General features: G+C 52.8%; 1 protein-coding gene across 11 annotated transcripts in view; it reads right to left on the bottom strand.

The window, feature by feature from the left end:
• The window catches only part of CUX1 (cut like homeobox 1), a 352,629-nt gene extending 328,482 nt beyond the window's left edge, over nucleotides 1-24,147 (bottom strand). For 3 of the 11 annotated variants that reach the window (XM_047779766.1, XM_047779769.1, XM_047779770.1), the window contains exon 1: nucleotides 22,329-23,126. In XM_047779766.1, coding sequence (XP_047635722.1) covers nucleotides 22,329-22,658 — 330 coding nt within the window. In that variant the 5' untranslated portion in view covers nucleotides 22,659-23,126. Of the gene's footprint in view, nucleotides 1-22,328; nucleotides 23,131-23,919 lie in introns of those variants that run through there. The other 8 variants (XM_047779763.1, XM_047779768.1, XM_047779765.1 and 5 more) reach the window with 7 other exon arrangements.
• Between the last annotated feature and the right edge of the window lie 1,400 nt (nucleotides 24,148-25,547).

Raw genomic sequence — 25,547 nt, 5'->3', positions numbered from 1 at the left:
CCCGTCCCACTCCTGCCTGTCGCGGTCACGGGCGAGCGTAAGCGGAGATGCCCTGCAAGAACTGGGGAGTCTACAGGCTCTCGGTCTTCTTCAGAAGGCGCCAGAAATGGTTCTCACCCTTTGGGGGTAATCGAGGAGCACAGAAGGGGTCCATTCTGGATTAAATTGGCCCCTGCGGAGGCCGAGCAGGGGACGAGAGACATGCAAATAACCACTAGTCCCAATCGCCACCAAGAATCACGCGGCTTCATCAGAAGGAGCCTCTGGCCGTCTGGATCCAAGAGGACTTCCACTCAGCAGTGCCTCCTCTCTGCAGCAAGGGTGCCACCACGTATTAGAGGCCAGAGGTGCCAAGTACCGCATGACGCGTTTCTCCTCTGCCCACTGAACACTCGATGTGGAAGCTTCTCACACCCAGAAGCAGGCTTGTGCCTTAAAAATACATGAGTCAAACTGCTCTTTTTTCAAAGGGCAGAAAAAGTCTCTAGGGAAAAGCCTAAAAGGAATAAAAGCAGTAAACAACATGTGGTTATGCACCCTGTGACCCAGACGGCCCAGGCGTCGGTCCTGACACCGTGACACAGGACACGACGTCTGGGTCACCCCTGTCACGCTTTCACTAGAAGGCGGTCTCTCCTGGTGAGCTGCCAACACCACATCCTCTCCTTGACTTTTTCGTGTTGAGACACTGAGGACAGTGTATCCAGCACTGGCCCTGGCAGAGCCCTGGTAGGTCCCCGGCAGAGTCAGAACTCTCACCCCACCTCCGGCACAGGGCAGGCAGGTGAAGTGTCCACGGCCACGCCGCCTTGGATGGCAGAAGCCCAGATCCAAGCCAGACAGACCAGCAGGGCGGGCGCGCCGAGGACCCGGCCCCGGGCATGCGTTCAAAACGCCGCGTCTGTCCCCGTCCAGGGCTCGACGCGTGCTACGGCACTGGGGACAATGCTACGTCCCCTAGCGGCAGCTGGGGCGGGCACCATCATCAGAAGGGCATCAAGTCCTCTCCCAGTGGCTCGGGACTCGTGGTGAAGGGTGGGGCTGCAAGCTGCAGGGAGTCCCTCACTCCTGGACGACCTCCACGTGCGGGGACCAGCCTCCGCGGCCAACAGCCCAGCCTGCAGCCCGTCTTCTGGTCTCCGGCTCCCACCCGACCACTGGCCCCGCCGCTAGAACTTCCGCGTCTTGTTCCAATCTGCTGTGTCAACGTCCTGGGACCTTGAAAGGGGGACCGTTGATCCTATCAGAACTGTGCGTAAAAAGGAGCGAGAGCGGCCTGGGAGAGGCCCCGGGGCCTCCCTTGCCCAAACACGCAGACTGCGTGCACCAGTCCCTGGCAGCCTGGCCCACGGCCTGCCACCTCTGTTCTGGAAAGCTCGACCGGGACGAGAAGGGAGGAGTCCCTCCATTAAAAGGGGAATTAAATAAAACCAACCGTCCCTTTACAAAGCTCTAGACCAGCGCGCCTCAAACTTGAATATACGTGTGAGTCACCTGGGGATCTCAGAAAATTGTGGATTCTTGCTCAGTCTGGGGTGGGGCCTGAGGTTGTGTGTTTCTAACAAGCTCCCAGATAATGCTGATGTGGCTGGTCCGTGGACCACTGGAGTACCCGGATCTAGGCTGGAACAAGGCTTTCCGGCAGAAAGGTGCTATCGCCACAGGGGCCATTTCTAACCGTTCCGGCAGCCCCAGGTCTAGCCAGCCTCCTCTACTCCCTGCCCACCCCACCCACACCAGGGTCAGAGCCACAATTAGAGCTGGACACAGGCGGTACCTCAAACATAAACAGGACAATGATCCCCTAAGCACCCACCTCCAAGCTTCAACACTGATCAATCCATGGCCAGTCTGTACCGTACCCCACTCTTGCTTTTAAAAATACCAGTGAGAGTCACTTTACTGCACAGCAGAAATTGACAGAACATTGTAAATCAACTACAATAAAATGAATACACACACACACACACACAAAATAAAAAATACCAGTGCCCACTCCAGACTAGCAGAATTGGAATCGCTGCGGGGGACCCCTCCCCCAGGGGATCCCGAAATGCAAAGAGGGCTGAGCAATAACCCCAGAGGGAGGCAGCCAGGAGATCAGGTGTGATGCCAAGAGCTCCCTGAGGGGCCTTACTGCACCCTGGCCTAAGCCCTCTGTCCTGGGGCACAGGCCTCTCACCAAACTCCGCCCACCAGCTGTGACTTTAACTGGTCTCCCCAGGGGCAAGGGATCAGTTCACACCCTGGGGCCTAGGCGACCACAGGTCACAGGGGAAAATGGCCAGGAGGAGAGTAAACACTAGAAGAGACAGACTAGTCCAACAACCTGCAGAGAGGAGCGGAGTTAAGGATCAAGAACATAAAATGAGCAGTCAAACCCGCAGAGCCAAGAGCGGCTGGTGAAACGGGAAATGGGACAGAGGGACTGACAGACGTTAGAAACTGATGGGAAAAAGTAAACATATGGACGGGTCTTAATTTCGGGAATATTCCAGATTCTGAATGTCAGAAGAAGAAAACAGATCACACAACTTTAAAATTCAGCAGAGGAAAATTCAACCCAATACAACATTACAAGAAAAGATACCCATCCCCCCAAAAAAGTAATGGTAAAAAGAAAGCATAAAATAAAATTGCAGAAGTCCTAATATAATCATATGTATCATAAATGTTCACCCGTCAAATGTACTAATCAGACACACTCTCAACCTGGGTTTAAAAAACAAGATCCTGGAGTTCCCGTCCTGGCTCAGTGGTTAACAAATCCGACTAAGAACCATGAGGTGGTGGGTTCGATCCCTGGCCTTGCTCAGCGGGTTAAGGATCTGGCGTTGCTGTGAGCTGTGGTGTAGGTCGCAGACGCGGCTCGCCCACGTTGCTGTGGCTCTGGCGTAGGACGGTGGCTACAGCTCCGATTAGACCCCAGGCCTGGGAACCTCCATATGCTGTGGGAGTGGCCCTAAAAAAGACAAAGAGACAAAAAATAAATAAAAAATAAAAATAAAAAGCAAGACCCTGCATCATATATCTATAACAGACACATGTGAAGCAAAAGGATATAGAAACCCTGGAAACAAAGAGGAAAAGTTTTACTGGGCAAACAGAAACTGAAAATGAAGGGAAAAAAAGGGGCGGGAGGAGAATAATTGTAACATCAAAACAAACAGAATTTATGGTGGAAAAACACCATAAAGGATGAAGAAAGAGTCGGGCACGTACTCCAGACAAGGGAACACTCAATCGGGAAGATAGAAAACCATCGTCATGTGTGTACCTAACAATACAGCCTTGCGGTAATACAATGGAACAGCTGTCAAAACTATAGGCAAAAAACCAACAAGGATACAGAAGAATTAAGTTAACATGAGTAAGCTCAAAATACTATAGAGAAAAATTTATCTCCAAACAAAAAAACATTAATTTTGAGTCCATTTGGGACATTCGCAAAAATCCACTCGGTGTAAATGCCTGTATTCCAAGGAAATTGACCTCATGTTAAGCATATTCTCTGCTCATGCAATAAAAACACACATCAACAGCACGAGAAAAATTATTAAAGGAAAATGTCCGTATAGATATAGATATATGCTATCAAGTAACCCTCAGGTTAAAAAGTAAATTACAAGGGAAATTACAAAATAAATACAAAATTACAAAATGAATAAAAATGAAAGCATTACATGTCAAAATCGGTAGAACACCACAAAAATAATTAGAAGAAACATTAAGGCCTTGACAACATTTATCAGAAAACAAGAAGGAAGTCAAATTAAAAAGCTGCGCCTTCAAAAAAAGAAGTTAGGAAAAGAGAGGGACCTCAAAGAGACAAGAGTGAAATAAAGAGGAGACAATTAGCCACATAAACAAAAAAGAGGTTAAAAAGAGGAAAAGTTGGATTTTTTTTTTTTGAAGATTAGTAAGACGGACAAAACTCTTTGTGAGCCTGAAAATTAAAGTCTTACAGATATTCAGAAATACAGACTGCAGAATGAAAATGAAATAGCAAGAGGTGAAAAACAGATTTACAAAAGCAATGGAGATTTTATGAACAATCATAAAAGGACACATTTTAAAGCCTAGATGAAATGGATAATTTCTAGAAAATCATAAAGTGGCAAAATCAGTTTATGAACAGAAAAACATAGACTAATACAAACGAAAGTGAAATAATAAAGTCCTCCCAGCCTGCACTCAGGCTCAGGCCCTACTGTTTCACAGTTGAGCCCTATTAAATTTAATAAGATACAGATAATTCTTCATCTTAGACAAACGGTTCCAAAACAATTTTAACCCATTTTATGAGACCGGTATAACCTCCATTCTAACTGGATAAAAATAAGAAAATTAGGAGTTTCCTGGTGGCCTCGCAGTTAAGGATCCGGCATCGTCACTGCTGTGGCTCTGGTTACTGCTGTGGTGCGAATTCAATCCCTGGCCTGGGAAGGTCTGCATGCTGTGGGCACGGCCCCCCCAAAAAGGAGAGAAAACTGTAGGCTAATTTTATTTACTTACACAGATACGGCTAATCCAATATTGTAAAATATAAGACAGAAGAGCTGACGGCAGAATGCAATGATGCTTCCACATCAGAGCATCGTTCACCGTAATTTACCACATTTATAGACCGGGGATAAAAATCACCCAGACCTGAACAGATCTGAGTCACGTGGTTCCTTAAGCTGATCAAAGCTTCTAGCAAAGGCCGCCGTTGGGCACGTGCCCTCCCTCTAAGACCAGGAAAGCAGAGGCAGAGTCCCAGCCCCACCCGCAACAGAGAGCGCCTGAGGTTCTGGTTGGCAACACAAGTCCCTTGGGTATAAGCAGTGGAAGGAAAGAGACAAACAAGTGTCACTTTTTTTGCATGTGATATCCTCCCCAGAGAGATGCGACAGAATCAAGTGAACTAGAACAACCAATGAGGGATTCGGCAAGCCGGCCAGTTTCGAAGGCAGTAAACAAAAACAACTGCTTTCCTCCACACCTCGGTAATCAGAAAAACAATTCTTTTTAGTCCCTGTTCACAGTACTACAGAAACCATACAGAAGTAGGAATTAACCTAATGAGGAAGGCACAAAACCTTTCTGGGGGAAGATCTAAGCATACGGAGAAATAAACTCACTCACGGGTGAGGCAACTTAAAAGTTCTTAATTTTCCCCCAAATTAATCTCTGTGTGTGTGCATGTCATGTGTGTGTGTGCATGTGTGCGTGTGTACTTTTTGTTTGTTTTTAGGGCTGCACCTACAGCATATGGAAATTCCCAGTCTAGGGGTCAAATAGGAGCTGCAGCCGCTGGCCACAGCCACAGCCACCGCCACTTGGGATCTGAGCCTTGTCTGTGACCTACACAACAGCTCACAGCAACGCTGCATCCTTAGCCAACCCACTGAGCTAGGCTAGGGATCGAACCTGCATCCTCATGGATACTGGTCAGGTTCGTAAACTGCTGAACCACAACGGGAACTCCCTAATCTGTATATTTAATCCAAATCCAACAAAACTCCAGCAGAATTTAAAGGCAACTTGATGGAAATGTGCATGAAAGAATAACTGGCCTTGAAGAGCTGACATATTTCGAAAGAGAAAAAGCAATGAGCAAATGTGCCCAATCAGAAAGTGAAACATGGGAGTTCCCGTCGTGGCGCAGTGGTTAACGAATCCGACTAGGAACCATGAGGTTGCGGGTTCGGTCCCTGCCCTTGCTCAGTGGGTTAACCATCCAGCGTTGCCATGAGCTGTGGTGTAGGTTGCAGACGCGGCTCGGATCCCGCGTTGCTGTGGCTCTGGCGTAGGCTGGTGGCTACAGCTCCGATTCGACCCCTAGCCTGGGAACCTCCATACGCTGCGGGAGCGGCCCAAGAAATAGCAACAACAACAATAACAACAACAAACACAACAAAAGACAAAAAAAAAAAGAAAGTGAAACATGGAGTTCCCGTCGTGGCTCAGTGGTTAATGAATCCAACTCAGAACCATGAGGTTGCGGGTTCGATCCCTGCCCTTGCTCAGTAGGTTATGGATCCAGCATTGCCGTGAGCTGTGGTGTAGGTTGCAGATGTGGCTCGGATCCCGCATTGCTGTGGCTCTGGTGTAGGCCAGCGGCTACAGCTCTGACTGGACCCCTAGCCTAGGAATCTCCTTATGCCATGGGGGTGGCCCAAGAAATGGCAAAAAGACAAAAAAAAAAAAAAAGAAAGAAAGAAAAGAAAAGAAAGTGAAACGTGTAAAACCACAGTCATTGAAGCCGTATGGCCTAAGTGCAAGAGAATGCAGCACACTGGACAATGGAACAAAAGAATGGCCCAGACACATACCCGTATCCGGAGCCTCGGCATCCAAGAGACGCAACTGCCCAAGTCCCTGGGCAGGAGACAGCACAATTCAGTAGGCCGTGCTGCAAACACTGCCCACCTCGAACTCCATGCAAACATCCTCTCCAACCTACAGATCTAAACACAGAAGGCCAATCTCCACGGCTATCAAAATATGAATATCCTTGTGATCTTGAGTGGCGAAAGATTTCTCAGAACAAGACTGAAATGAAAAATGGACAGATTCGGCTTCATCAAAATTAGGTTTTTCTATTTATTGAAGGACAACTACAGATGGATCAACAAATGAGTGAGAGATCGGGGGAGAAGATATTTACACATGTGAGAGCCAACAAAGGACTGGCACAGAAACGTACCAGGAACTCCTGCAAATCAGCAAAAAGATGGTACACCATTAAAAAAAAAAAAGGACAAAATACATGACCAGACAATTCACTACAGAGTAAGTCTGAAAAATCTAAATAAGTATAAAATGAGATTTATAATGAGTATAAATAAGCCTTACTGGTGATTGGAGAACAACAATCACAAGGCCGACGTGCCACTTGAGAACCATCGGGACAGCAAAACGTCTCCAGGAAGCGCGGATGAGAACGTGGGGGAGCCGAGCAGCACAGCTGTTCTGGGGAACAGCCGTTCTGGGGAGCCGTCTGGCAGTGCTCAGTGAGATGAAGGACGCTTTTCACCCCAGGGCGCAGCAATCCTACTCCTGGACACCTGTCAGGAGATGTAGCTTAGGATGCTCGGGCCCTGTCCCCAGGAAAGTGGACACGTGAGCTCAGGTGGTGCTGGGACTGAAGGTGTCTCCCCTAAACTCGTGTGCCCCAGCCCTCAATGTGACAGTGTTTGGAGGTGAGGCCTTTGGGAGGTACCCGGGTTTAGATGAGGTCATGAGGGTGGGGTCCCCGGAACGGGACTGATGACCTTCTGAGAAGAGAGCTCCCCCCCAACCCCCGCAAGCCCCTCCATAGTGCTGAAGACAGAGCAAGAGGATGGCTGTCTGCACGCCAGGGACAGGGCTCTCCCCAGGAAGCGGACTCTGCAGTCACCTCGATCTTGGCCTTTCCGGCCTCAGTAGCTGTGAGCAGCCAACGTCTACTGTTTAAACACACCCCCCTACTTCTCCCCAGCCCGTGTATGGTATTTTGTTACAGGAGCCTGAGCTAAGACAAGTGGATTCTTAAGATGGAATCTAATGCAGCGCTCATGAAGGATGAAATTTACATGGGGTAACATGGGCAGACCTCAAAAACAGTGAGGAGGGGAAGGGAAGGGGAGAAAGATTTACAGCACGATGCCGCACTCATGAACTGGAGCTGCTCATACATACAACTGCTTTACAAGAATACATCCATGTAAAGGCATATTAAATACACCAGAATGAGGAGAGGAGGAGACTGGAGATGGGGATGCAACAGAAAGGAGAAAACATTTAAGACGATGCACCATGACGTGCTGTGAACTGAGAAATGATTAATGCAACTCGTGGCGGGGGGGGGGGAGACACGTGTGTGCACACAGGCACACACACACACACACACACACACACAGCACGCACACGCCCCGAAGGCAGGCAGAAAGTCGGGATTTGGTTTTCCCTGCTCAAAGAGTAGAGAGGAGAGTGTTAAAGCTCCCACGATTTGACTTAAAGACGTCAACTTTTAACATAAAACAATCGGTAAGGTGTTTGTAAACTTCAGGATTATGGTGAACCGAGCTGGTAACGGCCCCTCATCTCTCGTCCACTAAGGAGGTGATGTACCGACCTGAACAGAGACCCACAGAGATCACACAACTGAAGAAGATCTGGCATTTTGCTGTTTAACTTATGGAACTTGTCAATTTCACTCAAAATTTACACCAGCTTTCAATTATACTTAACTGAATATTAACCATTCTAATTGCTCGCTGCTCTACTGGCTGGATCTAAAGTACTGAGGGACATCTGGCTTGGCAAATGGGACTCTGCTCCCTGTTAGAAAAGAGAGCTTCAGGCGCTCACTTTCTTCTTGTGCCCTCGTAGGCGCCTTCACCGAGGATCCGCACATCTCAGAAGCGGGACTTATGAGCACGGACCTGGCCAAAGCAGTCAGGACAAACTCCCTGGGAGCCGGGCAACTGTACCCCATGTTACACATCACAGACAGCTGGGGCAGGGCGGCTGCAGGAGCGGGGGCCCAGGTTCCTTCCACCTTCCTACTCCTCCAAGCGGCTGCCGGTTGTCCTGGGCTCCCCCCAGCCCCCATGAAGCTCAGGGAGGGAATGGGGCCCAGCCTGGGCAGCCTCTTCTCCCAGGGGCATGTTCACAGGCGGAAAACCGCAGTTTGGCCAAGTTCATCGCCTTTTTTCAGAGAAGCAGGACCATAAGCAAACAGGGACTGCCTGAGAGTCCCTATCTCTCCATCCCAAGCGACGTGAACCGCCCACTGCACCAGGCCAGGGAAGAGGCCCCTGGCTGCAAGCAAGGAGAGAAGGCGGGGTGGCGGCCACCAGCCTCTGCTCTCAGTTAAATGGCTCCACGGTCTCTCCACAAATCCATCTGTGCGAAACAGCGGTTCCCAAGGGGGGAGGAACCCCAGCAGTGAGGAACCTGAGGAGGAGGCAGGAGGACGACCAGAATAAAATGCAACAGTAGCCGGGGCCTTCAAATGAATACCCTGGAGAAAACAGGACTTACACGGAAGAGGCTAAAAAGTAACAGACTCAGAAAGTTAAACACAGAGTTCCTATATGCGACCCAGCAATTCCACTCCTAAGTATATGCTGAAGAAAAGAGAAAGCCTATGGTCATAAGAAACTTGTACCCAGATGTGCACACAGATGTTCGTAGCTGTGTTATTCATACTAGCCCCAAAGCAGAACCAACCCACAGGCCCCATCAGTTCACAAAAGGCTAAACGACACGTGGTGTGTCCGCACCATGAGATGTCACCGTCTCGCCCCGGAAAGGAGTGAAGAAGTGATATACGTGCTACGACACAGACGGACCTCTAGTAAACCGCCACAGGGAGGGCAGGCCGCCCACCACGAAAGCCACGCACCTACTGCAGGAATCTGTTCCCAGGTGAACTACGCAGCATGGAGACAGGAATATCCAAGCTCACACAGGAAGTGGACTGAGGGTTACATAGAGCTTGGGGGCCGTGGGGCCGATGGGGGGGTGGCGACTGCTAACAGGTATGGGGACTGCTAACAGGTATGGGGTTCTTGTTGGGGGGGCTGGAAGAGTCCTGGAATGAGGCTGTGGTGATGGCTGCCCAACACTGAATAGACCCAAAACCAAGGGATTGTACACTCTAAAAAGGTTAAACTCTGAGTTTTATGTGAATTTTATCATTAACAAAATAATAACAGGAGTTCCCTGGAAGCTCAACAGGTTAAGGGTTGTCACTGACTGGCTTGGGTCACTGCTCTGATGCAGGTTCAATCCCTGGCCCGGGAACGTCTGCATGCTGTGAGCATAGCCAAAAAAGAAAATAAAATGTTTTTTTAAATTTTGTTCGCCTGCCTGCTTGCATCTCTCACAAGCGTCCTACCCTAATAAATCTATTTCTTGCCTAAAAAAAATAAAATAAAATTTACATTAATTTAAAATAAAAATACAAAGTAAGAGAGCAGCAGTATCACGCACAGTGTCAAGATAGCAGGCGGCATGTTCAACAAGAACCGCCTGCGCCATCTCCTCCCCGCCCCAATGTGCCAGACGTGCAAATGTTTTCAAGTCCCAGCCTCCCGTAAAAAACAGAAATCCTTAAGACGTCTGGGCACCCTGACGGCCTAACCCCAATCTCCGCTCAGCCTGAGCTTCTGAGATGGACGCCTTGGCCAGCACGGTTCATGCTGCGCACCAGGAAGCGCAGGAAAACTCACAGACGAGCATCTAGAAAACCTCTCTAATTTGAGATGTAATAATCAGCTCTTGAAAAGATGCTCTGAGCCTCTCAAGCAAATAGCAGGCATCTCAGAGAAACAGGACACAGGCCACCGAAGGTCACACATGGCCTTCCAGGAAGCCTCCTTGGAGGACAACGGGATGGCAGGGTATCTGGGGACGAAGGCTGTGAGGAGACAGGGCGGGAGGCCGACCGCACCATCATGGGGACACACGTCCCCATTCCGGGAAGGGCTGTCACCCCCCATCAGAGGGAGTGCCCAGCTTTAGGGGCAATGGTCAACTGGGTTAAAGATTTCTCGGCAAGACACCCCCCCAAAAAAAACCCCACAAAATAAAACCATCGCTCCAGGCAAAGAGGACACCCACAAACACCAAGCGCCATCCTGGGGCCTGAGGTGCAGTTTACTGGTCCCGGAGCTGCACGCTGGCCACCTGAACAATACCCACAAGGGTGTTTTTAAACCTTTCACCCCCAGTGGTTCCTGCATCTTTTCCTTTCCCTGTAAACGTCTACCCGCTCTCGAGGTCGTGTTCACACTGACTTAAAGGCAACCTCCCTAATCTCAGAATAGAAAAAAAAAAGAACCAGACGCAGCGCCCTCGGCTCCCCTGCAGCCTCCTCCCCGCGGACTCACTTTCCAGTTTGAGTCTGAGCCTTTGCATCCTAAACAGCCCCCCACCTCTGCACCCCCCACGCTCATAGGACCCGTGCTGCCCGTGGTGGGGCGGGACAGAAGGCACCCTAAAGGCAGCCTAAGGGCAGCTGCGACAGCAGCGGTGGCAGAGAATGGCCGTCCTGAGAGCTGGCAGGCGCCCCCGCCCCAACCAGGACGCACCTGACTTGCCACCAGGTATCACGCTAAAATCAGTCATTGTAACTGAAGCCGAACGTAATTAATTACATAATTTTGAAGTCTTCAAGTTTAATTCCATTAAAATTACATCATGAAACAGGGGAATTACAAAGGATTACCGACAAAAAGCAAATAGGGATGAATAAAGAAACTCCAGGCTGACTCCATGCATGTCTGAGTCACACCCAACACTCAAGTGCGGCGCCCGTCACCCCACCTGCTTTCAATAAACCAGTGGGGCCCAGCCTGGCGGCCCTGTGCACAGGCCGCTGATGGAAGGGCCAGCACCAGGCACCATGTGACACGGGCCTGCTGGATGCTCAGCATCTCCAGGACCCTGGAGACCACCTCTCCCTGCTGGCGCTGCTCCCTGCCCCTCCCCTCGCCTCAGTCTCCTCTGCTGATGCCTCTCTCCCAGTGGCCTGTCCAAAAGCCACTCACTCGGCCCATCTCTGCCACAAGTCGCCGCGACCCCAGGGGCCTCCCTGGAAATGCCAGGGCCCAGGCACCTCCTTCTCCCTCACCCACGAGCTCTCAGTCTGGCATCTTCTCGCCAAGCCCAGTCCCTGCCCATCTCTCACTGGACTAGGCCTCCCCCCGCCCCACCCCCGGCCCCATCCCTCACACCAGGTCAGCGTGCCCTATAGGGCTTCTGGAAGGATCCTTCCCAAACACAAACCTGGGCTCTGGACTGTCCATCTCACACTGAGACAGCAGTGTCTCTGGGGCCCCGGAACACAGCCGGGACTCCGCAGGCCTTTGCACAGCGGCCGTCTGGGCCTGGGCCGTGGCACTTACACTCTGTCACGTCCTCATTGCTACGTCCACCGTCTCCCCTGCGAGGGTCTAAGTTCCTTGGGAGCAGGGACCTCCTGCTGCTCTGGTCCCTGGGGGGCTGCGAGGCCAGGGCCCAGCCCATAGGAGGGGATGGACGTCCGGGGAGCACGATGCCCCAGACCCCTCCCTCCAGTCCCCTGTCCTCCCTCCGCGCACACCAGACACCCCGGCCCAACAGGCGGGTGCCCCCTGTGTCCCAAAGTTCTGACCAGCAGGGCCGGGCGCTCACGCCTCTCGGTACCTCGGGGGCCAGAACAGGACGTCAGGCACCACGGAGACACGCTCGACAAACGAGGGGATGAAAGGCCTACAGAAAAGATGGGTTGTTCCGAAAACAGACAGCAACCCACCTCGCTCTAACGTGCTGCATTAGTTCCCAGACCAGTGCGCCTCTGTTCTCACTAAAAGCATGATTTCATCCCCTAACAGGCCGCATTACCCAAAAATGCGGCATGTAAAAAACCATCCGAATCCGGAGGAGCCTAAACACTCAGCTTTTCCATGATAATTCCTTGAGGAGAACAAGGGATGTCACCTGACTAGGCTTCTTCTTGGGGACAGATGCCCACCTGAAGACGCTGACAGAGCCAGCCTCCCTCAACATGGCCCGGCGCCGTCTTCACCTGCAACTGCCAACAGAACCCCGAGGAGCCGTGCTCTTCGGGTGGTGTCACCACAGTGGCTAAAGCGCCTAGACTCCCAGGGGCTGAGACGGGGGGGATTTCGTCCTGGGTGTCACGAGCTTAAATGCAAATAGGAGCATCTCACAGGGAAGAGCTGCCCAGCCCCAGCGCCAGGCCAGTTAGACTCCTGCTCCCCAGGCGCGCTCCCGGCAGAAGGCCCCCAGACAGAGCGGGGCCTCTCCTGCGCCCCCTCCTTCCCACCCTCCCAGGCCCCACCATCAGGCCCCTGTCCTGCCTCCCATGTCCCTAAAGCCCTCCCCACACAGGCGCTTGATGCACAACTGGGGCAAGGAGGAGGGCGGGTGATAGCAGGAGGGCCAGGTTCCTGCGTGCTGCACCCCAGCTATGGGGCGGCGCCTGCCATCGGGTGTGCTCACCCCCGGGGGAGGATCCACTACCTGCTGAATAACCCTGCTCTTTGGAGCCCTGTGGCTGGGGGCCGACACAGACGTCTCAGGGCAGGGAGGCTCGAGAAAATTCCTTGGATCCAGTGAGGCCTCGGCCAGAAGGTGTCTGTCCACCGGTCACCCAGTTACCTTCACGTGCACCTCACAGGCTTTATTCACCCTCCAGCTGTTCACACGACAGGACTCGCCCACCCCAAGCTCATTCTGGGTGGCCTGTGGACGGAGGGCCCTTCCGATCCCCCTGCAGCCTCATCACAACCACCGCACCGCTTCATGGGGGGAGCCACTCTCGGGGACAGCAGGGGTTGCAGGGAAAGTGTGGAGGGGACACCAGCCGGTCGGGGCTCCTCCACGGGGCTGCAGTGTGGATGAGAGGAAAGAGAGCAACAGCCCAAACCAGCGCCTGCCCAGGGTCAGTACTCAGGAAATGAGAGCTGATGCTGTGTGTGTGAATTTTTTAAAGCATCTGTCTTGTCACCAGTGGACATAAAATCAGCTACAACATGTGGAAGCCAATGCTACCGGCGATGCTTTCCATCTCTGCCCCTCCTTCTACTTACTGAAGGACCCCAACAGTCCCGGCTCCAGAACGGGGGAAGTTCAGACACAAGCGGGGAGGGGTCCCCCAGTTAAGATCAATTCTCTTGCCCTTCCCACCGCAAATGATGCCTAACTCTCAAACACCAGCCAAAGCACAAACAAGTCCTCCACAGGCTTCAAAGCCAGGCTTTCAGCCCATCTTCTCGACTTCAACACCAAACCTCTCCACTACGCTTCAGCCCTTTCCCCCAGGGCTCAGCCCCTGAATCCCCACCGTCCCCCTCAATCCCACGCATCCCAGCAAACGGAGCGCCTCCTCTTCCGCTACCTGGGGTGGCTCCTCTTCCCCGTCCTGGTCCCTGTGGATGCCAGGCCTGCCCTCCATCAGCCCTCGGAATGCCCCCCCCCCCAGATGGTGGCTCTTCTCAGCCCCCCGCCTCCCCCTTTAAGTCCTGGCAGCCCTCACTTCCCCAAATCCATGCAAATGCTCCTGCAGCCAGACAGTGACGTCACCTCTACAAAAATACCCTAGGTACTTTCTTTGTAAATGAAGAAGCAGAGAAAGCACGCAGGCTATGAAGGCCACTGCTCCAAGGCAGGGCGGGTCAGGGGCCTTTGCCCAGACGCACGGGGCAGCTTCTGGAGGCCGAGGCCTCAGGAGATGTTTCTCCGGTACTGCCCCCCAAGCCTCGGCGTTTCTCTCTGCTCACTTTCGCTTGCATCAATGGGGCTCTGATCGGTAAAACTTTCCCCATTCGTATGGGGACGTTTCCTCCCATTCAGGCTGTGAGCAGAGTCAAAGAATAAATCTCTGTCAAAGAATTGTTCTGCCCAATGCTATTTTTAAAAATGAGAATTTTTTATGTGTTATGTGCCACAAATACAATTATGTGTATTTTGACCAACGCATATGTCACTTTGCAAAGAAGGACTTAATAAATGGGAACAAAAAAAGAAGTACATGTGATATCGCTATGTACCTATTAGGGGCTTTCAAAATACAGCCAATCTATTATAAGCTACCCACCTCTTACAACCCTAAAAAGAATTCTGGGTGCACTCTTGAGTTAACTAGCTGAAGGAGTCCTAAGTCAGAAAGACACAGACCTGCCCCTGTAAGAGCCCCTCATGGTTTTCATGCAGCAGGACTCACTGGGCACCAAGAACGGGGGTGAGGGCCACACAGAGGGCAGGGTGAAGGGCAAGGTCAGGTGAAGGACAGGAGCCTGCCTGCGAAGGACAGTGGGAAGCCAGGTGGGTGCCCTGTGGGGTCCACCGGAAACAGCAAAAGCAGGGAACCAGGGCTTCAAGGAGAGGTCTCAGCGGCCACCGCCCCCCCCTCCCCCGCCACTATTCCACTGGGAGGTCCACTCCCACACGTCCCCAAGGGCATGGAACTCAGCTCTAGCTTTCCCTCCAGCTTGATCTGGACGCCCTTCCTCCACGGCCCTCCGCTGTCACAGCCACATCCCGGCCACCCGGGCCACCTCTGCCCACCCCAGGCTGCCCGCTCCCCCGGGGTGGGCACCTCGGCTCTGCCACCCGCATCCCCACGGCAGTGGCGGCATTGGTGAAAATGAAGAGGGCATACATAAGCAAAGCTGGCTACTCAGACAGCAGAGGGAGGAGAGGGAGCTTCCCCAGGGAGCATGAATCCAGGCCCCTCCTAAGGGAAAAGGGAAAAGGTTCAGGCGAGGTGGAGAGAGCCATCGGGAACTCGGTCCGCTGGCCCAAGGAGCGTGGTCTCCATCCTGTGCCAACGTGAGCCACTGTGGGTGTTTAAGGAGAAGGACGTGATGAAATCAATGATTTGGGAAGACTCATCTGGCAGCCACATCTATAATGGATTGCGACTTGCTTCAAGCAGACAATTTCAAAACAAGCAAAGGCTACACTCTCAGCTTTTGTGTGTTCAAAAGATTTGGCTCTCACACATAACAAGCAGCCCCCAAAACTAACTGCATACACACACAAGATTTATTAAAGTATCAGTGTGTTTTAAAGTGACAGCATAATTACACACCAACACAGAGCAACGTACAACCATCGCAAACCACTTCTGACTTCTCCTGACAGTGACACTCAGCTGTAACTGGCAATACCCTTCGTCTTCCAACCCCACTTCAGTGCAGGGTGGGGGGGCCAGGGCTGAGGAAGGGTCGGGGAACAGAGGTGACAGGGCAGGCCCTCCGGCTCCCCCAACCCAGGGTGGGTGGCTCCAGGTGATGACTCCTTGACTGCATCACGCTGCTCTCCAAGGTGAGTGCTGGCCAGGCCCTGGCCATCTCCCTGGTCCTCTGTGCCTGCCCACGACCGCGGGGTCCCTGGCGGACCAGGTCACCTGCACAGGGTGCCTTGGCAGCAGCCTGGGCTTCCTGCCGGGCTTTTGGGTCTCACACACGCCTATGGAGCAGAAAAGCTTGACACCAAACCTGACCTTGTCTCCTACTTGGCTGAGGGATGTGACAGTGCAGTGTTATGTAAACGACGAACCGAGGTACAAGTGAAATGAAGCAATTCCAGCAAAGTCAGGCTTCTACACTGGTCTACATGAATGCGCCTATTCTCACAGTTTTCTATTTCAAAAACATAGGACTTACAACACCTCTGCTGCGGGAGCAGGAAGGGAAGATGGAAATTTATTTGCAGGGCTACTTATAATTTTAGCTGTAAATTTCTACATGTCGGTGACTCAAAATCTGTTCTCCTTTAAAAGGTTTGTGTTCTACGGGCAGCTGCTATCTACACGCTCAGCGAGGGCAGAGCAGAACAATGTGAAACAGAAATAATTCACTGTACACAGAGCTGCATGGGTTCAAGTTCTAGGTCAACTATCATGGAGAAAAACAGAAAATAAAGAACACGTTTCACCATTATCTGCCACACCTTTCAGAATGAAGCAAAAACGGCGACAGGAGCAACAGAACATTCTTATTTTCAGGCTAAGGGGAAAAAAGGCTTTTCCAAACCTAATCAAAAAATTAAATGTACAATTCCCTCCAGCAAGAATTTTATTTTTAATTTTCATTTACATAGTCTCTCTCTTCCAAGAATCTCAAAATAATGGATTTCCACAAATACTTTAAAAAAAAAAAAAAAAAAACGTTTTCACAACAAAGGAGAGGACAGGCTTGGCAGGGCAGGAGCTCAGAGGAGGGACAAGAAGTGGCGAGCAGGGTGGCAGCGGGCGCCAGGGCTGGCAGTGCCCAGGCCGAGGGCAGCTCCGAAGCAGCCCCCTCCTTTGCCGACAGCCCCAGGGCCTCGCTTCTGTTTGCAGCTCCAGGCTCTTCCAGAGATGACAGCGATGCACCTTTGGTGTCACTTACTAGCTTTAAATCAAATTATTTTCATCTAAACAGCCATTTCTCCCCTAAAAAATCCAAGGGAACGGTGGCAATAAACCAAAGGCGCTTGCAGGTCCCAAATAACAACTGAACCAAGACAAATAAAATGAGTTCATATTCCTTTTTGCCTTAAAAACATAAAACTACGTTAGAAAATAAAATATTAACAATTTATGAGGGGAAAAGACCCAATGTTAAGAAAGACTGTCTTGCTTTTAGGGGGAAACTGGATAGAAGCTTTTGAGCTAGTTGGGTGTTTTTTGTTTTGCTTTTGGCTTTTTACAGCTGGGTGGACAGGATCTGAACGTCTTACAACGAGCAGAAAGCTGTCAACACCCAAATAAAATTTTAATGACAGTAGGAATGGCATTCTATTTCTCACAATTTCACAATGTTCACTTAAGAAAGAGCTAATTTGTCAATTTGTTTTTCCCTTAACCAAACTCAGGACACCTCACAACTGTGCATAACTTAAAAAAAAAAAAAAATGTTAACTGCTTCAACTTACTTGATAAACACAGTCAGAGAGAAAGATGTCTCTGAGAAAGCAGGCCCATGCTGGCACAGTCAGGGTAAGGCTGCGAAAGAACAAGCTTCAGAGCGAGAGCCCTGGTAATTTCTTCCAACATCAGCTTCATAAATCACCGCCAGAAGGATCCAGGATTTCAACCGTCAACTCACTGAGTGGGCCACAGGCAAGACCCAGTGACCCCCACCACGGCCTCCTGCGTCTTATAAAAGGCGTAGATCGCACAACTCGGGTTCCCAACTCACCTCCACAAGGGCCTCAAGGACGGAAGCAGAACCCAGTCGGCTTCCCGTGCATCTCCCACCCGGCTCTTCCAGGCGCTCTGCGGTCTCGGGAGGAACCCCACTCCCAAGCCCATTCTTTTCCAGGCACCTGTCCGGAGGGAGGTGTTCCCGAGGCCAGGGCAGGGGAAGGGCTCTGCGGAGGGATCCTGCTAATAGCATCTGGGGCACCTCCCTGGTGGCCCCCGGCCCAGGGCGCCACCAAACCCAAAGAGTCTGCCACCTGCCCAGGGCGCCCCCTTCCCCACCCTGGGGCCGAGCAAAGGAAACGTCTTCAGATTCCAGTGAAGAAACTGACAACATTTATTTTGCACGGTGACATCATCCTATCAGAACTTAATTACAGCATGAATTAGAATTATTTTTATTAGAGAGTTGTTTACTCGTCAAAGGAAAGGGTCTTGATGGGTTTTGCAACAAATGAGACATCTCTCTGAAAGAGCTGCTCCCCTCATTACGTTGAACTGTGTCACACACTCTTCAAGTCACAGCCCAGGTGCGTGAGCCCAGGTGCTCTGAGGCTGCTTCAAGCCATGGTACAAATGGGGGTGATGCCACAGCCCCCCAACCCCATGTACGTCCCTGCAGGAACACCTCCCAGCGGCCAAAGGCCGTTTCTTCTCTTCTACCCACTTGCTCAGAACACAGCTGAAAAGCAGGACTCGTTACAGCTCAGCAAACCCAAAACTCCGACAGGACCAACAGCTCCATCCAAATCAGCACCTCAACACCAACCGAAACGGTTCTTCAACATACAGAGGCTATGAGCTGGCTTTGAAAAGTAAAAGAGGAAAAATGACCTCACTCATTCATAGGGCCCCACCATTAACGTCTGACTGAAATGTCCCCCTAACCTGTTTTTTCTGGTTTGGTTGGTTGGGTGGCTGGGTGGTTGATGTGGGTGCTATTTAAGGGTATATCTCTCAATGAACTTAGGGAGAGTAGTTTTTTCTGAATTCCAAATCTTGATCAGGGTATAATAAAATGTACCCAACCCTCATGTCAACAAATGTTTAGGAAATCAGAAACCTCAAATGAATTCATAACTTTTTGCTATATTAGTTATATAATACCGACATTAAATCGCATCTAATTGTGCCATTAAAGTTCCCTTCTTCATCCATGATCCACACATGCACGGTGCTCTTGAGTGGCTGAGCATACACAGGCGACCAGTCCCCAAAACGCCCAGCACGCCTGGCACATCCAGGAAAACAGTAGTGGGGCGCAACGAGAGGTCAGGGGGCCCCTCTTCAAAGAGCTTCGACGAAATGAATGGCCCTAAGTAAGAAGTGTCTCTGTGCTTTGCTATAATAAGATTCAAACACAGGATTCCAAGAATTCCACCTGTTTCCAATTAGATACCAGAATTGCTGGAGTGTTTAAACTACATTCACTTGCTACTTATACAAAACAATTCTTCCGGGTTTTTTGAACATTTTAAGTATGTTAAAATAAGATTAAGGGTCTGGTTTAAACAATCAGAGGCAGGGGAATTTTAGCTAAAACCAAAACTATCTCTCTGCAGCCATAATGCAGAGCTTCAGACAAAACAAAAGAATGAAATACACAAATGTCTATCTTTGACAATTACTTGCAAAAATCAGACCTTTCACAGGGAAAGCTACTTCACATACGTGTGTATATACATGTATCATGTTTTACATATTTAATACACTTAAGTAACTGAAACTAGGTGTTTAAGTAATTTATAAAATCACATGGGATCCTATATATTTAACATGATGGTAACTTTGAGTCAGCGTTTGTGTTACAGTCCATCAGATACACCTGTCTTTTAAATCTCTGACACTTCCATGAGGCCAAACGTGTCAACAGCAAAAGGCGAGGAGTGGTAGGAATCTGGCCTAGCTCTGGAAGCTTTTTCACAGGATGGATTTCTCTTTTTAAAAAGGCACTACTTCTTCCTCTAACAAATGTGTCCTTCCCTCATTTCGCTTGTTGGTGTTCCTTGTGCTTTTTTATAAAAGAGCTGAAACGCATGTGGATTTTCTACCTGAAGCCTTGTTTTCTGTCCTAGGGCACAGACCGTGAGCACGGCCTCGGGAATTTAGATTGCTCACGGCTCCAGGTAGACCTGGAGCTGCATGGGGGTGGGGGGTGGGGGGTGGGGTTCCTAAACTACAGCCCCGCATAAACCCTGGTGGGTTTGTTTTAATTGCATACAACATGGCAGAGGGTTGTTCCAACAGGCACTAAAGGACAGCAGACAGCATTTTTAAGGTTAGCTCAGTGGATCAGGGGACGGGGATTCCTGAGGGGGCTGGCCGTCTGTCCAGATCCAGGCCTCTCAGGTAGCTAACTAACTACTGGCAGGAGATGGGCAAAAGTGGTGAAGCAGAGGGGGGGCCTCTACAGACCCAACTGGGCCAGGAGGTGCTGCATAGCTCAATCCCTTCACTGACTTAACACCTTTTTTAAAAAAAGCAAACCAAACAAACCCAAAACCCTACACAGTTTCCTACAAAAAAAAAAAAGAAAAACTCTAATCACATGATAATGACCTCCTCGCTGCACCCCGGCTCAAAGACACTGATACTAAGAGAACCAAGAAAACAAAGACCGCAGCAGCTGTGTGGAACCCCTCCGTTTTTTACTATTTTATCAAGGCTCCTAGAAGAGATACATGTTTTAATCAAAATAATATACTTTGTACAGGAACCAGTCCTGGACGGCTGGTAACATACCCTGGTCTGTAACAGGAGAATCCAAAACAAAAGCAACTAGAAAATGGACTTGGAGCAAAAACGAAGTTGTTTTCTTACTTTGACTTTGAAAAAGAGGACAATGTTTAAAGATTACTTCTGCAGGGGAGCACCAGTCATCACTTCGGGGCATCATGCCCCAGAGGGAAGCTGAGCCCTGGCAAAAAGCCACCCTAACATACAGAGTTACAGGAGCTGGTTTTAGAAAGTGCCCTCTTTCCAAATGTGTGTTTAAAAGGCAAATTTATACAATGGCGTTTTTCTTATTTAAAAAAAAAAAAAAAAAAAAAGCCTGGGTTTTTACAAGTCTGGGATAGGATAAAAACTTGTCCAACTAGTCTTAGCAAGGCCAGAGCAATGAAGCTCCCATGCCACAATACTTTGGGGCTAAAAAGGAAACAAAATAGAGCTCAATCTTCAGAAACTCTCTTCCTGGGCACTCACTCCACGTCCCAAGACAGCTTCAAGCCTGAATGAGCAGAGGGACAGGAGTTCAGCTCCCAGAGGGTGGGGGAGGGGGGGCACAAGCGCCTCATCTCACCTGAACCCGCCCAGACCCAGCCTCTGGACCCTCAGGGGGCAATGCTACGGCCCGCCCTGGGCTCTGCAGGCAACCCGATCTCAGCGTAAGGGGCTGGGCAAAGAGGAGAAGAGTCAGAAGCGAATGACTTCTCTCTTCTCAAACTGCAGTCCCATTGGCTCGCTTACTATCTGTGGGACCAGAGATGACGATAAACTAGGTATCAGCTCAAAAGGCCTCTTCAGGGCCCAGAGAAAGAAGCAGTTTAGCCTTCTGGAACTTTGGCATTCCACAGTCAACGGGAGGTTTTCAAAACTGCAATGAAGCGGCAATAGGAAACCATCTAAAGGACAAATCGTTACCTACCATCAAAAGCCAATGGCTGCTCAGGAAAGAGAACCATGCTCAGAAAAGCGATTTTTGCAACTCCAGATCAACCTCTGAAAGTTCACTCACACGAACTAACAGGGAATCTTTCAATGGAAACCTAAAGCTACACCCTTCAATGTCCTCAAGCTACCCTGAAGACTAATCACTAAGGGAGGGGGGGCGGGTCGGGGGTGTCAAAGAGTTCATAAAATCTAATAACTCCCCAGAAACCAAACCCTGTTCCCAGGCAGTTTTGCCAAGATGCTTAAAAAAGAAACCGCTTTGGTGTTAAGCTACAATGTCACATTTAAGAAAACAAGAGAAAAAAAAAATTAAGGTTTGTCTCTCAAAACTCCACAACGGGTTTTGCAGTAAGCACAGGAATTAAATTATGGTAAAAGGGAGCTATTTTTACTAAAACAGGGTAGACCAATTTATCAAAAATGCCATTCGGCTGTGTTCATTACATTCAGGAATCTAATTTACACAATAGACACTTTGGAGTAATCTATTTTAGTCAATAAACACTCAAACTCCTTTAAGTTTTAATCTTATCGGAAATACATATTTCACATAGTCTTCTTCCTAGTTAAGCGAAAAACTCGAAGAAATTTCATAACGACTATGAGTCTGCTTTATTGCTCTTACGTAGGCAAGAGCAGAAAACAAGCATATACAATTAAAGTTGTCAGCCTCCGTTTATATACGTTTTAATCCAACCCGCTTCATTTCATACAAGCCCGCATCTGGAGTTCATTTGCTTCGCTCCTCAAAGTACTGTAGGCCACTATCACCAGTCCCCTGGCTGGGAAAGTTCGCTCAAGGGTGCCTTCAAGCACACCTTAGAGTTGGGAGCAAGAGCCGTCCCTGGGGGTCGCTGAGGGCCCCTTCTGGGGCGCCAGGCCGCCCTGGGCCCTTGGAAACCACAGGCATCCCCCCCACGCCCACCCCCACCCCCACCCCCCCACGGCCAGCGCTCCCGGAGCTTCTGGCCCACACGCCGCTCACCTTCAACTCGGCTTCGACTACGCACAACATCCACCTGGCAGAGTCCCGGGGCTGTCCAGGCGCCGCGAGCCCGGAGCTGGCAGGTCCCGGGCGGACCCCGAGGGCGCGCCGTTCCTCTGGATGAGGGATGGCAGGCAGGAACGCGCCCCCTGGGCACCGCAGCGGCTCGGGCGCCGGATGGGGAGCACCAGCATGAGCCCCCCTCGGCGCCCGGGGCTCGGCGCTCAGACCACAGCCCCGCACGCCACAGTCCAGCGGGGCCCCCGGGGCTTTGCTTTCACGAGCCGGATCGGAGTAGGCATTTCGGAGTGGACCTGCCGCGCGCTCCATCGCGCCCGCGGACCCTACTGGGAGGGCAGGGCCCCGGAGGAGACGATCGGAGAGACGGGGGTGGGTCACTGGGGGCCGCGGGAGCCCCCGGGCGCGAGGCGAGGACCACCCGGAGAGGCGGCGGGGAGCAAGCGCCCCCGGCCCAGATAGACTGCGCGCCGGGGCGCAGAGCCGGGCCTCCACTCGGGGAAAGTTGTAGCCCTCCTCTAGGCACACGCACCCCCGCCCGCGGGGCGCCCCGACCCCCAGGATCCACGCGCGGGGCGCCGGCCTTCCGCCGCAAGTTTCCCCAAAGCACCCCTACCCGGGCACCCGGCCCCGGAGGGCCGGTCCGCGCCGCTCCTGCAGGCACACAAAAGATAGGGGCTGCTGCGGGGGCTGCGGGTGGCCCCGGGGCGCCCGCCCGGACGTAAACAAACCCCGGGCTCCGCGCTGGGAGCCCCACGCCGCACGCGGGAGCGGCGGCGCACGTCCCGGCCGGCTGACAGCCGGGGGCGGCGGCCCGGGCCCGGGCCGGCCGGGGCCGGGGAGCGCGGACGCCCGCCCGCCCGGCCACCCGCCCGCCTGGCCGGAGCCGGGCCGCGCCGCCGCCGCCGCCGGTGGCCGCTCTGACCCTCCCCCGAGCCGGCGGCACCACAGCGCCACCAGCCCCAGCTCCGCCGCGCCGGCGGCAGTGGCGGCGGCGGCTCCTCCTGGAGAGGCAGGCGCTTCACCCCCACAGCAACTCCCCACAAACTTTCCCGGGGAATACGGCGGGCCGGGGGCGCGGGGCGCGCGGCCGGGCGCCGCCGCCGGGCACGCAGAAAAATCCAGGCGCAAGCAGAAAGACGACAGAAGAAGACACGAAGACGCAGACACGCATACCCGCTCGAGACGAGCACCCAGAGGGCACGCAGCGGACAGCCCCCTCACCGGGTCCCGCGGCGGCGGCGGCGGCGGTGGCGGCGGCGGCGCAGGGCCGGGGGGGCGCCCGGGGTGGGGGCCGACACCGGGGGCAGCGGTGGCGGCGGCGGCTCCCGGCGCCATCTTGGGCTGATCGATGAATTGAACAAAGAGGATCAATTTCCGATCAAGCGAGTTATCAATGGGGGCCGGGGAGCGAGAGGGACTTGTCCCCGACTCGGCCCCGCTTTCCCCGGCACCCCCCTCCTCCCCGCCGCCGCGGCCCCCCGGCGGCCGGGCAGCCCGGGGCCCCGGGGGAGGCCGCGACCGCCCGCAGCCCCCACCCCCGGGCGAGAGGCCGAGCGAGGAGAAGCCTGACCTGCAGCTGCTGTAAATCAAAGCGCTTCCAATATTGAAACATCGATCCCACATTGGCCGCCATCTTGAGACATATTGAGACGGAGTGAGAGGCTGATAGAGAGGGGGCTGGAGTTCAGGAGCCGCCAGGAGGCAGCAGGCGGGCGGCGCCAAAACCCGGCCTGGAGCCGGCCGCCGCCGCCGCCACGGAGGACGCGGACTCCTCCTCACGGCGCCGCCGCAGCCATGGCGAGCCCGAGCCGGAGCCGGAGTCGGAGCCCGAGGGCGCGGCGGCCGCCGCCGGGCCTCCCGCGCGCGGCCCCTGCCCGCTCCCGCCGGCGCCCGCCGCCAGGCCCGCGACCCCCGCCCCTCCGAGCCCCCCGGCCCGCGCGGGCGGCGGCTGCCGGCCCGGCCCCGAGGGGGCGCTGGAGGGCGGCGGGAGGGGCGCCCCGGGCCCCCGCGGGAGGCCCCGGGCCCGGCTCACCTGGGGCGGTTTTCGGGCGCCCGGGGGTCGCGGTCGCCGGCGGCCCTCGGCTGGGAGCGGGCGGCCGTTGGCTGCCGGCGCCGCGCCGCTTTCGCCCGCTCTTCCGCGGGGCACGGAGCGCGAGGAGCCGCCGCGACCACCTGCCCGAGCCCAGACCCCGCACAGACCCGGCCCACCGCTGCGGCGCGGGTGCGGGGCGCGCTGGCCGGCCGCTGCCGCACACCCTCTCCCCGAGCCCCAGCCGGACTCAGAGACCGAGCCAGCCTGGAACGGCCTTTCATGTTGGGGGCACTGGAGCCGGGGGGACGCAGCCCTGACCCCCGTGTCGCTGCACACGTTAATTTCCTGCACAGTGGCCGCGCGGTCCCCGCGCCGCGCCGCACCGCACCCCCGGCGGCCAGGGGGTCTGAATGGCCCCTATCTGCTCGATTTGCGCCAGCTTAGGACAGGACAGGAAAAGTCCTGGAGCCCAGTTCTGTATCCCCCCCGCACCGCTTCAGCGGAACAGCCCTAGAAACTTCCTGTAGTTCACACACAGCGATTTGGGTACCCAACTTGGAAAGTGTGGGTACGCTTATAACAAAACGCATGGTCCCTAGTTTGCTGAAATACTAAAATACAAACCCCAAAGTCAATTCTCTTTTGAGATCTTTCTTCGCAGAAACCTGGCAAAAAGCACACACTTTATGATCGTCATTTTTAATTGATTATACACACGTGTGAGTTTGAGTTTGCAGTAGGAATAGCGTACTTTTATCCTCCCGAACTTCATTTACCGTGTAATTAGTTAAAACAAATCCCCAAATTCCTTAATCTTAAAAATTATATGTCAATAAAAGCTGTATGGAATACAAAATAAAACATGTTCGTGGGGGTATACAATTGCTTTTCAACTGAGTTGGAGGATTTAACGCCGATCGTTGTATATTCAGCATTTCTGACTGAAGGGACTAGAAATGAAAGTCCCCAAGAATTGGAGAACACACGTGCCCCTAGGTCTCACACTGGCGACCAGGCGCTTCGGTTTCGACAACGCTCGCCTCCCTAGGTCCGAAGGGGTGGGGGTGTTCCCTGGGCGTCCCGGCGGCAGCCGGGACCCGCAGCAGGGGCAGGAAGCAGGTGGGTGGGAGCGCGCGGGCGCCGGGAGCCTTGGTCCCAGAAGCAGT

The sequence above is a fragment of the Phacochoerus africanus genome, chromosome 5 (assembly GCF_016906955.1).
Source record: "Phacochoerus africanus isolate WHEZ1 chromosome 5, ROS_Pafr_v1, whole genome shotgun sequence".
Taxonomy (NCBI): Eukaryota; Metazoa; Chordata; class Mammalia; order Artiodactyla; family Suidae; genus Phacochoerus; species Phacochoerus africanus.
Note: the sequence above shows the minus strand (reverse complement) of the source record. Positions and strands in the feature narration are given on the sequence as shown.